The sequence below is a fragment of the Mandrillus leucophaeus genome, unplaced genomic scaffold (assembly GCF_000951045.1).
Source record: "Mandrillus leucophaeus isolate KB7577 unplaced genomic scaffold, Mleu.le_1.0 Scaffold60, whole genome shotgun sequence".
NCBI classification, from domain to species: domain Eukaryota; kingdom Metazoa; phylum Chordata; class Mammalia; order Primates; family Cercopithecidae; genus Mandrillus; species Mandrillus leucophaeus.
Window position 1 is genome coordinate 6488030 of NW_012106475.1, and position 15191 is coordinate 6503220.

General features: G+C 39.2%; 1 protein-coding gene across 1 annotated transcript in view; it reads left to right on the forward strand.

Moving 5' to 3' along the window:
* L2HGDH (L-2-hydroxyglutarate dehydrogenase) overlaps positions 1-15191 on the forward strand; it is a 78546-nt gene that overhangs the window by 44380 nt on the left and 18975 nt on the right. The window contains exons 7-9 of the mRNA XM_011999757.1: positions 10156-10323; positions 11564-11721; positions 13977-14108. Of these exons, the coding sequence (XP_011855147.1) occupies positions 10156-10323; positions 11564-11721; positions 13977-14108 (458 nt within the window). The remainder of the gene's footprint in view (positions 1-10155; positions 10324-11563; positions 11722-13976; positions 14109-15191) is intronic.

Genomic DNA, 15191 nt, shown 5'->3' on the forward strand with positions numbered 1-15191 from the left:
GAGAACCATGAAAGGGATCCAAGCTATCTTTTTAAATATCCTTTTTCTTCTTTTCTTCCTTCCTTCTTCTTCTTCTTTTTTTTTTAAATTATAAAAAGAGACAAGGTCTCACTATGTTGTCCATGCTTGTCTTGAACCCCTAAGCTCAAACGACCTGCCCACCTTGGCCTCCCAAAATACTGGGATTCCAGGCATGAGCCACCGTGCCTGGCCCAAAATGCAAATGTTAGCATCACCCAGACTTACTGAATCAGACTGTCTGGAAATAGCACCTAGTAATAAGCTTTTAGTGATTTTTAGACACACCCAAGTTTCAGAATGTCAGAATGACAGCCTAAGGTCATAAAATGACCTGGTCATTTGGAACTCCCCCCACCTCATGCCCAGCCCCCACACAGTTTAAGAGTGCAATTAAGAGTTTGTCTTGTTTTGCTTTGAGGGCATTAATTTTTTTTTTGTCCAGATGATAGATTTTTGAGACTTCTATTTGCTGTTGAGAAATTTGAAGGGGAAAAAAAGTAGTATTCTGTTCTTTCTTCCTTGACAGGTTTTTAAGGAGATCTAAGCCATCTGAATCATTCTGTCTTTCTGAATTCTAAAATGATGAGCAAAATTGTTAAATAATTAAAGTTTTTTTAGATAGGTAGCATAATAAACCAAATTTATGGTACAAGTAGATTATATTTATCTGCTCTATGTATGCTTTATAAAACTTTGAGATCCCGTGTATCTGAGTGGGAACTAATTTTAAAAATGGTCAGTTTTTTATTGGAAGTTTTTGTGTTGCGAAAACTCTTGCTTCTCTAAACAATGTAGAACCTGCAAAGAATCCAGTAACCAACACGTGGATGGCAAGGTTTCTCATATCATAGCTTTAGTTCTGTGGGAAAATACATACTGGTTTATGATGATCCATTATACAGTGTGGTTTCCAGGATTATAATAGCTATGTCTATGTTGGAGGTCAGGTGGGGTATGGTTTATAAGCATAGATTAGATGAGTTAAAACCAAGCTAAAAACATGCTGGAGTTTTATATGTTGTTAAGTATGAACTAGTTTCATTGTTATTTGGTAAAAAGTTTCAGAATGAACTGTAGGGTACAATCATAGTAATGACAGAAAAAGAGTTATTTAAGTTTGTTGCTAGTGTAATATTTCAAATAATATTGGCCTTTTGCTAAAAATAAATTTTTTACTTTTTTTTTTCAGGAATGCAATATCCGATTGTTATAAAGAATACAAAGGTAAAGATTCTTAAGCAAAACTGCTGGCTACTTTATTTCCCTCCCCTTTATTAAAAATTAAATTAACCCACAGGGCTGTATTTTAAGTTATTGAATGGCATTTATCTAATGTAAAAGTAATTCTGAGAGAATTTCTTTTAGGGAGGTTTAACAGCTTTTATTCTAAGGAGAGTTTCAACTTGGGAATGTCCTAATTAAGTGACTGTGCTGGCAAAGAACAGGATTATAAGCATATGGAGTGTTTAATTTTAAGGCAAAACTGATAGATATTTTATCACTCTGCCTGCTGATCTCCACTAACTTATTAACTCTCTATAAATTAGAAGACTTTTTCGGTAGAGGGAGTACACAGGTTTTCCAAAGGGAGATGGACTGCTTTTTTTCATCTTCACATAGACCTAAAGCAAGAACCACTGAATGGCATAGAAGCAGTGGATTCCCTGTAGGTTCACTGCATCAGGTTGTACTCAAGGGAGCAGAGTCATTAATGAGTGCTCTAGGATTTATTATAGAATAAGACCTTACACAATTGTGGAAGTTTCTGGGAAAGTGTAGATTCAGAAGACAGTTGATGGATCAGTAATTGGGAAACAGAGCTGAATATGGAGCTGGAATTCACTGGACAGTGGGTATCTGTCTGTCACCTCTTTGGACTAGGATGACCTTCAGAGAATAATACCTGCTGATTTACTTCTGCTGCCAGATTATTATTATTATTATTATTATTATTATTATTATTATTATTATTTTGAGATGGAGTCTCACTCTGTCGCCCCAACTGGAGTCCAGTGGCGCAATCTCGGCTCACTGCTAGCTCCGCCTCCCGGGTTCACACCATTCTCCTGCCTCAGCCTCCCAAGTAGCTGGGACTACAGGTGCTCGCCTCCACACCCAGCTAATTTTTTGTATTTTTAGTAGAGACAGGCGTTCACCATGTTAACCAGGATGGTCTCGATCTCCTGACCTTGTGATCCGCCCACCTCGGCCTCCCAAAGTGCTGGGATTACGGGTGTGAGCCACCGCGACCGACCCTCTGCCACCAGATTATATGCAACTCCTGTTTTGACCAACTTTAAGTTGGAACCATGAAGAGGAGGGGATTCTGTCAAGCATAGTTCCTAGCTTAACCAAATGGACACAGTACAAACCCCTACAGTCTACCCTTTGTCAACCTGACATCTGTCCACGCCCCTTATAACCTTATAATGATATTTAGCTTCCAAATAAAGACAGAAGTAAAAGTATGCTTCCACCTAACAAGGTGTAACTATCTTTCATAGGACTGAAGACATGCTAACTAACTCTCAAAAAAACAAACAAACAAAAACAAAAAAAACAAAGTCTACTTTATCCCTCCTGGGTTATGTTTAATTTTTACTAGCTGAGTTACACTCCCGCTTTGAGATCCTGTAACTTAAATACCAAGATATAGGGTTAACCACTATTTAAGCATTTTGTATTAGATAAGTAGTTCTCAACTAGAGGCAGTTTTACTTCTCAGGGAACATTTGGCAATGTTTGGAGACATTTTTGATTGTCACAACTGGGAGAGGGGAGGGGCACAGCAACTGGGATTTGGTAGGTAGATACCAGGAATGTTGCTAAACATCCTTCAGTGTGGGGAATAGGTCCCCAAAACAAAGAAATGTCTATCCCCCAAAGTCAGTAGTACTGAGGTTGAGAAACCCTGTGTTAGATAATGTGGAAATGGTAGAGATGAGTATATTAGTCTTCTCAGACTTCCATAACAAAATAGCACAAACTGGGTGGCCTAAAAAGCCCACAGTTCTGGAGGCTAAAAGTTCAAGATTAAGGTGCTGGTAGGATTGATTTTTGGCTTGTTAATGGCTGCCTTCTTACTATGTCCTCACATGGCCTCTTCTCTGTGTGCGCCCAGAAAGAGAGAGCATGATCTTGGGTATCTCTTCCTCTTGTAAGGACACCAGTGCTATTGGATTAGCCCCTACCCTTATGACCTAATTTAACCTTAGTTACCTCCCTAAAGGCCCTGTCTCCACATAAAATTCACATTAAGGGTTGGGGCTTCAGTGTATGAATTGGGGTTTGGGGGGGGGCACAATTCAGTCTATAGCAATGGGAATAAATAAAGAATTAGGTAATGTATGGAGAAATATATTTATTATTTTAAAGTAAGATATACTCAGATTATAACATCCCTCATTTCTGTAACTAGTCATGTGGCCATAGCCAATATTTACGATATCCTTCCCCTACTATGCATTTCATATTCTCTTTGCCTTTGGCAAGCATCTTAGCTGGTCATGGTTTCTAGTTTGGTGGTGTAGCTCACACTTTCATTCCTGAAGTCTATGCCATTAGCAGCCCTGGCTGTTTTGGGTTGAGGTAGTTTCCAATAACTTTTATAACAGTATATGGGAATACTAAGAGAAGCTTCAGGAGATATGTATTCCAGACATATTCCTTTTTATCATCCCCAAGACTAGTTGTGGTAGCAACTCATTTTCTTGAGATTCAAGATTAGTTATCCAATTCAATACAGCAATCCCCTCTTTGATTTACTGGCAAGGGAACCCAAAGTGGCCAGGTGTTGCAGTATCAACCTCCAGTTTAATGGAACCACTGTCATTCTCTAGTAGAAGTACTTCTCCCTTGGGAACTAAGACCTCTAGATCATAAGACCAAAGTTGTGAGGACAGAATGGAAACATTTCATGTAGTGGATGATTGGGGTAATAGTAAGGAACCACCCTCATTTCTACCTCAATTTCCAGACCTGTGAATTCTGGCTGTGGGACAAACAATACCATATATTAGTCACTGATTTAGAGCACATAGAGCATCCTGGAGGAAATTGCCCCAGCCCTTCAAGGAGTTGCCAGCCAGCTAGTGCTATTACGTCTAAAGCCCATTCCAGTTTCTGTCACCCAGTGGCTTCAGGGTGATGGGGAAAATGGTAAAATCAGTGAATTCCATGATCCTGAGCCTATAGCTGCATTTCATTTGCTGCAGAGTAAGTTCACTGATCAGAAGTAATGATTCTCTGTAAAATACCATGATGGTGAATAAGACATCTCATAAGTTTACACATGGTGGCTTTGGCAGAAGCATTATAGGCAGGGAAGACAAATTTATATTCCGAGCAAGTGTCTATGCAAGTGAGAAATAAGTGCTGCATTTTCTGTGATGGAAGTGGTCCAGGGACCATATCAGTGGCTCTTTTGGTCTCTACTATGGCCGATTGAGCACTCAGCATTAGCTGTAGACAGATCAGCCTTGGTGAATAAGTCCATGTTGCCGATCACCTCCAACCTTGCTACCATAACTATGTTTTCCAGCTTTATGTTTACATTGTGAAATGATTATCACAATCAAGTTATTTGATATCACATCTGCCACCTCACATAGTTACCATTTATGTGTATGTGATGAGAACACTTAGATTTGCTATCTTAGCAAATTTCAAGTATACCATACAGTATTATTACCTATAGTCACCATGCTGTATATTAGATTTCTAGAATTTATTCATCCTATAATTGAAAGTTTGTACCCTTTGACTAATATCATCCCATTCCTGCCCACCTCTTCCCAGTCTGTAGCAACCATCATTGTACTATCTTTTTCTATGAATACAACTATTTTAGATCCCATATGTAAGTGAGATTGTACAGTATTTGTCTTTCACTGTCTGGCTTATTTCACTTAGCACAGTATCTTCCAGGCCCACCCATGTTGTCACAAATGGCAGAATTTCCTCCTTTTTTACGGCTGAATAGTATTGCATTGTATGTATATACACACACATATATATATACACACACACACACATATATATACACACACACACATATATATATATATATATCACATTTTCTTTATCCATTCATCTGTCAATGGACACTTAAGGTTGTTCTCATGTCTTGGCTGTTGTGAATAATGCTGCAATGAACATGAGAATGCAGATATCTCCTTGAGGTACTGATTTTGTTTTATTTGGGTATATACCCAGAGGAAATCATATGGTAGTTCTATTTTTAATTTGGATCATATGGTAATTCTATTTTTAATTTTTTGAGGAATGTGCATACCGTTTCCTGTGATGGCTGTCCAATTTACATTCCCATCGATAGGGCACCCACATCCTCACCAATGTTTTTCTTCTGTCTTTTTGATAATAGTCATCCTAACAGATGTGAGATTATATCTTATTGTGGTTTTGATTTTCCTGATGATTAGTGATTTGGATGCCTTTACATGTATCTGTTGGCTATCTGTATATCTTTGAAAAAAATACATAAAAATACATATTCAGGTGCTTTGCCCTCCCCACCTCTGGCCATTTTTTTTTTTTTTTTTGAGACAGGGTCTCTGTCACCCAGGCTGAAGTCCAGTGGCATGACCATGGCTCACTGCAGCCTCAAACTCCTGGGCTCAAGCTGTCCTGCCTCAACCTCCAAAGTAGCTGGTATTATAGGCACGTGCTGCCATGCCCGGCTTCTTTGCCCATTTTTATTTATTTTATTGTGTTTATTATTATTATTATTATTTTTTGAGATGGAGTTTCGCTCTTGTTGCCCAGGCTGGAGTGCAGTGGCACGATCTTGGCTCACCTCAACCTCTGCCTCCCGTGTTCAAGTGATTCTCTTGTCTCAGCCTCCTGAGTAGCTGGGAGTACAGGCATGCGCCACCACACCCGGCTAATTTTGTATTTTTAGTAGAAATGGGGTTTCTCCATGTTGGTCAGGCTGGTCTCGAACTCCTGACCTCAGGTGATCCACCCGCCTTGGCTTCCCAAAGTGCTGGGATTACAGGCGTGAGCCCCCGTGCCTGGCCTTTCTTTGCTAATTTTTTAATCAGCTCATTTGTTATTTTGCTATTGAATTATATGAATTTCTTACATTTTTTTGGATATTAACCTATTATCAGATATATTTTCTCCAATTCTGTAGGTTGTCTCTTCATTTCTTTTACTGTGCAGAAGCTTTTTAGTTTGATATAGTCACATTTGTTTAGTTTTGCTTTTGTGCCTGTGCTTTTGGTGCCTTATTAAAAAAAAAAAAAATCATTCCTAAGACCAATGTCTTCCCTATGTTTTCTTCCGGGAGTCTTAGTTTTTAATCTAAAATCTTTAATCTTTTAATCTAAATATTTAATCCAGTTCAAGTTAATTTTTGTGAATGGTGTAAAATAGGAGTCCAATTTCATTCTTTTGCATGGGGCTATCCAGTTTTCCCAGCACCATTTATGGAGACTATCTTTACACCTAATCATGTAGTTCATGAGATGGGTGCCTGGAGAAAGAGGCTAACTAACATCCACAGAGCAGGTCATTTGTTTCTACTGATTATTAAAATTGTCCTTGGCCAAGATTTCTCTTCAGTGAGCATTCATATGGAACTTGAATATCTTTACTCTCTGAAACTGTTTTGAAGTGGTCCATTCATACACCTTTCTCCACAGGTCGTTTCCCTGTCCATTTAGCCAAACCATTAGTTGTTGCACATGAAACAGTGTAGATCCATACCTTTGGCCATCTGTGCTTCTAAAATAAGATGAACAACTAGGTGTGGTGTTCAGAGATCTGCCCACAGAGAATATTTTCTTCACCACAGTCCTTCAGGGCCACTCATGAGTGGGGCTCTGGTGCTGTGGCTGTTCAGTTGTGTGTGGTACCAGCATGTTGTGCAGAACCATTTCTAAACCTGGCCTATATTTTTTCTTCTTAGGTCAACTGGTCATAGAGAACTCCCTGTGGGGCTATAGAGGCAAGTTGATAGGAAGGAGGCAATTTAGCAGGCATAGGGCCCATGGGAGTTTGAACCACTTGCCTCTGCAACTTATGTGTGCCAGCAGGACCTGTACAACCCTATCTTACAATTTTTCTTGATGATGGAATGCTGCTATATACACCCAATGTTGTGGCTTGATGAGTCAGACAACACCACCCAGTTAATAATGGGTAGTTCATATGGTAACTTAGTGACCTGTGGTCAAGTGTTCAGTCAAAGCCAGAAGCACTTTCTCAAAAGGAGGTTAGTTATGTGCAGAGGGTGGTATAACTTTGCTCCAAAAACCGTGAAGTTCTGTGCTGTAATTTGCCCACATATGCCTTCCAAAGGCTCTATAAAGTATGACTATCTGCTGCAGACAGTTCGATTACCATCAGAGTTGCTGGGTCATGTGACCCAAGTGGCAGGCTTTCCATTCAAAGAAGAATTGAAAATCTGTTTCTGTGCCTGCCCTCATCTAAGGGACATTTTCACTAGAGTATAGCATCATATGATAGAATATATACAGGGGCCTATGGCATACCAGTGGATATATACTTTACCCAGAGTTGCCGCTCTTTATTTTGGCATTTTCAGTAAGTATAATTTTGGGGTTCAAATTCAAATTGAGCGGTCCACTTACCAGGTTGAAATAGTTTTATGAAAAGTTAAAAGAAATTTTGTCTTTTTGAGACAATCTCACTCTGTTGCCCAGGCTGGAGTGCAGAGGCATGCTCTTGGCTCACTGTAACCTCCGCCTCCCAGATTCAAGTGATTGTTGTGCCTCAGCCACATGAGTAGCTGGGATTACAGGTGTGTCTCACCATGCCTGGTTAATTTTTGTATTTTTAGTAGAGACAGGGTTTCACCATGTTGACCAGGCTGGTCTTGAAGTCCTGGCCCCAAGTGATTCACCCACCTCAGCCTCCCAGAGTGCTGGGATTATAGGTGTGAGCCACTGCACCTGGCCAGGGATTTTTAAAATAAATTTTTGCAGGTAGGATTTGCTAATTAAAGATTTATACATTGGATATTGTGGGGGTGTGGAGAAATCTGCTTCACTTATGAAAGAGCAATAGACATACATGGTTTATTTCTTCTTCTTTTTAATTTCTTTTTTTTTTTTTTTTGATTAGAGACTTTATCTCTAATAAAACATAGGGAGACAAAGTCTCCCTGTGTTGCCCAGGCTGGTCTTGAACTCCTGGGCTCAAATGATCCTCCCACTTTGGCCTCCCAAAATGTTGGGACTACAGGCATGAGCCACTGTGCCCAGCCTAAAAGAAATTTATGTTGAACAGATGTATCGTATGATGGTTACCTAAATTTTAATTTGGAAGTAAAGTTAATATGTTACTGAATTTAATTATTGTTTAACATATAGCATAAAATGATTTCAGAAATCTGTGATAGTTTTTGATAATTTTCTTGGGAACTGTTGCTTGAGTTTTTAAAGAGAATTATTAGGTTATTGCATGCTGGTACCATTTTATAAATTCTGTTACTATCTTTACATCTATCATAAGACTTATCTGCATTTTTTTGTTCCAAGAACAAAAGAACTGCCAATCTTTTATGTAGGAGCTGATGATTTATGTCACAAAAATACCTCTCGTATTTCTAGAATATAACTCTAGATGAACAAGAAAGATATTAACCTATTTAGAAAAAGGTATTTTTGGCTGGGTGCGGTGGCTCACAACTGTAGTCCCAGCTGTTTGCTTAGGCAAGAGAATCACTTGAACACAGGAGGTTGAGGCTGTAGTGAGCTAGGACTGCGCCATCGCACTCCAGCCTGGGTGACAGAGCAAGACCTTGACAACCCTTTTGACTTCAAAGGTCTTAAAACAATCATGGCTTAGTCTAGCTAATTTGAATTCTTTGTGGAGAAGTTTCATCTAATTTTTCTAAAAACGATGACATGTATAACTCCTGAAAAGAGGCTTAACTTTCTAGCAAGGGCAAAAATAGGATACATACAGAGGTGGAAATTTAGCTCAATAGAGTAAGGCTAAACAGTAAGGCCTGGAAAGAAAGAAAATGTTGAGACAGGTGAGAATTCTGAGGCTTCAAAAATAGGTCATCTGGGAAGAAGATCTAAGAATAAGAACAGAATTGCTAGGTGTTTACTCTGTTAGAAGTAAAGAGATGGGAATTCGAGTGTGGTGGTGAATGCGCGATAAATGAAGTCATTTAGGAAATAGGGTGGCAAATTGGCCAAACTTGGTGAGTAAAGTTAAAAATGAGCAGATGATAATCACAAAATAAAATTTATAGGAAATCATAACAGCCTAACATTAGCAGTCTCCTAGGCACTAAAGCAAACCTTGAATGTAGTGTGTGCTCTCAGTAAATGTGCATTGAATGAATGAGATTTCTAAAGTGTCCTCAGTTTGCAAAGTAGATATTGATTAGGAAGGAGAAATTGCTTGGTGGGTAGATTACAGTTGCAACTGGGCAGGATTATTGAGTGTGAGGCAACTGAAGAGTAACACAGTAATTGCTCAGATACAGGAGAAGCTGGTTGCTATACAGAGGTTGCCTTTAAATGAGAGGGTTACAGGCCCTGTGACTTCAGTGCCAGAGATGTTATGGATATAATTATCAATAGGTAACAACTTTATTTTTAAAAATTATTTTATATGCTTACATTTTCAATGTAGGAAGTTTTGTCTTTCTTGATATTCTACTAATTGGGTAAATCCTCGTATTTGTGATTGGTATATTGAATTTTTAATTAATCCAAATTAAAAGCTGTGGGGTGGGTGGGGGAGCAAAAAAAAATTGGTGGAGGCTATCTAAATGACATTTGCTTCTTCATGCAACAAATAGTTAAGAAGCTCCCCGCTAGGTCCTAATAAACAGATTTGTATGTATTTGTGTGCATGCATGTATACCTTACTACGTATCCTTGCTGGGTTGACCATTATTATCTTTAAAGTACAAAATTTAAGGTGACATCCTCTTACATGCCACTGTCCTCAGTTTCTAGCTGCCACCTAAATGCTAAAGAACATATTTTACTGATACCTGTGTTGAATATCCTTTTTTAGAAAAAATTCTATTTCTGTACCTTGTTTTCTTTTCTATCACCTGTTTTTCCCCTCTTGACCTAGTCTACTCCACTCTATACAAATAACTATTATTTTATTTTGCACTAGGGAGAGGAAATTCGATGTCAGTATGTTGTGACATGTGCAGGACTTTACTCAGACCGTATTTCAGAGTTGAGTGGCTGCACTCCTGATCCTCGAATTGTACCATTCCGGGGAGATTACCTGCTCTTGAAGCCGGAAAAATGTTATCTTGTAAAAGGAAATATTTATCCGGTAGGTAATGATGCTTCCTACTTCTAATTTTTTTCAAGCAGGTGGTGGTCATAAAGGAGATGAAAACAACTTTCACTTGGGTCAGAAATAAGAGCGATTTTGAAGGACCATTTGTGTAAGCATTTCATCAGTTTCTCTTGTGGTTAAATCCCTAAATCTTTATCCTGGTATCATGGTTATTAAATTGTAATTAATTGCCTGCAGGTACATGTCTCCAGAAAGCATGAGTGCACTATGGGAAGTGCTATCAGGAAGGAACTGAATTCTTCCTTCTCTCTGGTGGAGGGAAAGGGAAAACTTTCCCTTATGGAAGTCCCTGATACCCAGCCCTTTTCCTCAGTTCACTATCTATAGGTACAGAAAAGGGATGTGGCCACTCTGTAGTTTCAGGGACTAGAAGACAGAGGTATTTAAATGAAGAGTTCATTTTTCTGTCTGGAACTACCCTGGAAATGATGAATCTCTTAAAATATATTAGGTTGAACCAGATGAAATAGTCAGTATTTGGCTATTTGATATTTTTGACCTTGCCAAAACATGAATTTCATCTGTTTCAACCTCATGTATTTGTACTTTGCAGAAGCCTGTGCTATGAACGTGTATTTTTTTTCTGGCGGCTCTGATTTTACTTTCCAGTCATAGACATCCCTTGTGAAAGAGAATAACCTGAAGTAGGACAGTTCATCTTTTTTTTCCCCTTTACCCAGAAAGATGCATAGATGGAACGATGTATTAGTGTTAATAACATCAGAGTTTCTTTTTTTTTTTTTTTGAGACAGAGTCTTACTCTGTCACCCAGGCTAGAGTGCAGTGGCGCGATCTTGGTTCATTGCAACCTCCACCTCCTGGATTTAAGCAATTCTCATGCCTCAGCCTCCCAAGTAGCTGGGATCACAGGTGCACACCACCGTGCCAGGCTAGTTTTTGTATTTTTAGTAGAGACAGGGTTTTACAATGTTGGCCAGGTTGGTTTTGAACTCCAGATCTCAAGTGATCCTCCCGCCTTGGCCTCCCAAAGTGTTGGGATTACAGACGTGAGCCACTGTGCCTGGCCAGCATCAGGGTTTCTTGTGTGCATTTCTAAGCAGAAGCATGTTAATGGAAAAGTATATCTGAGTACAGCTCACAATACAAATTAAATGCATGGGAAGAAAGTGTTTTATGTTACCAATTGAATGTTTGCATCTCTGATAACATGGAATGTGAAATGAGGCTGTTATTTACTATGTTAAATTTATAGGTCCCAGATAGCCGGTTTCCTTTCCTAGGAGTTCACTTCACACCAAGGATGGATGGCAGTATTTGGCTAGGTCCTAATGCAGTTCTTGCCTTTAAACGAGAGGGTTACAGACCCTTTGACTTCAGTGCCACAGATGTTATGGATATAATTATTAATAGGTAATGTTATTTATTCTTAAAAATGATTTTATGTGCTTATATTTTCAATGTGGGAAGTTTTGTTTTTCTTGATATTCTACTTATTGGGTAAATCCCCATTTTTGTGATTGGTATATTGAATTTTGTATTAATTCAAATTAAAAGCTTTAGAGTGGATGGAGTCACCAAAAAAAAAAAAAAAGAGCTTTGTGGAATAAGCATAACATTTTAACTACTTCAAGAAAATTCTGATGAGCCAAGGTAATGTCTTGGTTAAAAAGAAGATAAGACCGGCCAGGCATAGTGGCTCACACCTGTAATCCCAGCACTTTGGGAGGCCAAGGCAGGTGGATCACGAGGTTAGGAGACCAAGACCATCCTGGCTAACACGGTGAAACCCTGTCTCTACTAAAAATACAAAAAATTAGCCAGGCATGGTGGCAGGCGCCTGTAGTCCTAGCTTCTTGGGAGGCTGAGACAGGAGAATGGCATGAACCCAGGGGACAGAGCTTGCAGTGAGCTGAAATCGCTGCCTCTGCACTCCAGCTTGGGCGACAGAGCAAGACTCTGTCTCAATCAATCAATCAATCAATCAATAAAAAATAAAAAAATGAAAAGAAGATAAGGCCAAGAGTCATTCATATATCTGGCAATCTAAATCTTGTATTGCTAACTTTCCAGTTTTATTTGGGGGTGAAAAATAGATTCTCTCAAAATCAGTAGACGGCTATTTTAATAAAATCATTTTGAGCCAGTCTCCATCATTTTGTAAGCCACTGGAGAAATTACTGATGACCAAAGTAATTTCCTTGTGTAGGAAACTAACAATACAATTGTGTTGACCTAAGATACAAATTCTTTACTATTGTAAGAAATAACTGAATTAGGTGTTTTGTTTGAATTAGGTATTTTGTTTGGTACTTTTAGCAATGTTTCTCTCCAAAGGGTTTCACATGAAAATTACTAGATTTTCATGTTTAAATCACTAGATTTAAAGCTATACTTGAGTTTCACCCTCCATGGATTCTGAAACAGAAAGTTTAGGATGGAGCTTCCTGGCACGTGTACTTGTAAAAATATATACATATATGCATCTAGGCTTTGCAGAGTCTCACTTGAAAATCATAACTAAAGGTTTTTTGTTTTGTAATTTTGAGACAGGGTCTTACTTTGTCACTCGCTGCAGCCTCAACCTCCTGGGATCGATCAATTCTCCCACTTCACCATCCAAGTAGCTGGAACTACAGGCAGATGCTACCATGCCCAGATAATTTTTGTGTTTTCTGTAGAGACAGGGTTTGCCATGTTACACAGGCTGATCTTGAACTCCTGGGTTCAAGCAATCCACCTGCCTTGGCCTCCCAAAGTGCTGGGATTATAGACATGAGCCACCACACCCTGCCTCAACAACTAAAGTATTTTACCTCTGGCTGACTAAGGAAAACTAGGGTAGATGTCCCATTTCTTTCATACACTGCCTTTTAGGTGTGTTGAAGGCATGTAATATTTGCATTAGAGAGCCTTGATATTGGCAGGCTTTATAGAGTTCTAGTTTGAAACCCCTCCTTGGGAATTTGAGTTTAGAAGGTGTTTACCTCTGTATTTTTTTTTTTTTTTTTTTTTTTTTGAGTCAAAGTCTCACTGTTGCCCAGGCTGAAGTGCAGTGGCACAATCATTGGCTACTGCAGCCTCAAACTCCTGGGCTTAAACGAGCCTCCCATGTCAGCCTCCCTAGTAGCTGGAACTACAGGCACACACCACCATGCCCAGCTCTGTTTACCTCCTGAGCTGATGAGGTTTGCTTCTTATATTGGCCAAAAGTTGATTTTCATTGATCGATCGATTGATTGAGAGAGGGTCTCTCTGTGTTGCCCAGGCTGGAGTGCAGTGGCACGATCTCAGCTCACTGCAACCTCTTCCTCCCAGGTTCAAGCAATTCTCCTGCCTCAGCCTCTTGATTAGCTGGGATTATAGGCGTGCACCACCATGCCTGGCTAATTTTTGTATTTTTGGTAGAGACAGGGTTTTGTCATGTTGGCCAGGCTGGTTTCGAACTCATGACCTCAAGTGATCTGCCTGCCTTGACCTCCCAAAGTGTCGGGATTACAGGCGTGAGCCACCACTCCTTGCCTTGATTTTCTTTTAATCTGTAGTTTTTCTGACTTTGCCTAGATTTTTGTGATGACGTAAAAAAAAGAATCTAATAATTGTAAAGGTATTTTAGAGTAATAAAGAATTCCTTTGTCTCATAAAGATTTGTTTTGCTCTGTTTTCAGTGGCTTGATTAAACTGGCATCCCAGAATTTTTCCTATGGAGTTACTGAAATGTATAAAGCGTGTTTTCTTGGTGCAACAGTGAAGTATCTTCAAAAATTCATCCCTGAAATTACTGTCAGTGATATACTTAGGTAAGGAAAAGTGATAAGGAGTGTAAATACAGTCCCGACCTGTGTGAACCTGGGGGTGGGTCTGACTTGGTGATTAGTAAGCACCATTTCAGAGCCAGTCTGCTTTGCACTGAATTTTCGTTTGCTCTCTTTCCCAACATGTTGTTGAATTCCCTTTGCAGTGCATTTATTGGTCATTGCTACATCATGGCCCTTAGTGCCGGTCCATTTATAATTATCTAGACTCCCTTACAACTCTAATCTGAAATCTCCATGACAGCTTTATTGTGATGCTACCTTAGCCTTTTTGTCTAGCTATCACTCATGACAAAAACAACTTGCCTGAATTTTTAAAAATCTCTCTGGCCAGTTATTCTTGTGATTCCAAAGTCTTTTGGCTTTAATTTTATATAAGATTATTGATCAGTGTGTTAACTAATTAGATAATAAGCACATTAAAACATTGTATTTTGATTGATTCTTAAAACTTAAAAAAAAAAAAACTTTTAGGTTTGGGGGTACATGTGAAGGTTTCTACATAGGTAAACACATGTCATGGGGCTTATTGTACATATTATTTTATCACCCAAATATTAAGCCCCGTACCCAATAGTTATCTTTTCTGCTTCTCTCCCTCCTCCCTCCCTCCCCACTTAAGTAGACTGCAGTGTCTGTTGTTTCCTTCTTTGTGTTCATGTGTTCTCATCATTTAGCTCCCACTTATGAGTGGGAACACGTGGTATTTGGTTTTCTGTTCCTGTGTTAATTTGCTAAGGATAATAGCCTCCAGCACCATTAAAACCTGTTAGAAACACACTCCTAGACCTGGCATCTCACCTTGCTTCTTCTCTACTTCTTTTGTTCTTTCTTGGGCCTTATTGTACTCAGGGACTCTACTTTGAGGATAGAAGTGGAAAGCAGCATGGTAACAATCAGAGTCCTTGCTACAAGGGTATGGGGCAAAGTAAGAACAACTTACATCTTTTTTTTTTTTTTTTTTGAAATGGAGTTTCGCTCTTGTTGTCCAGGCTGGAGTGCAATGGCACCATCTCAGCTCACTGCAACCTCTGCTTCCTGGGTTAAAGCGATTCCCCTGCCTCAGCC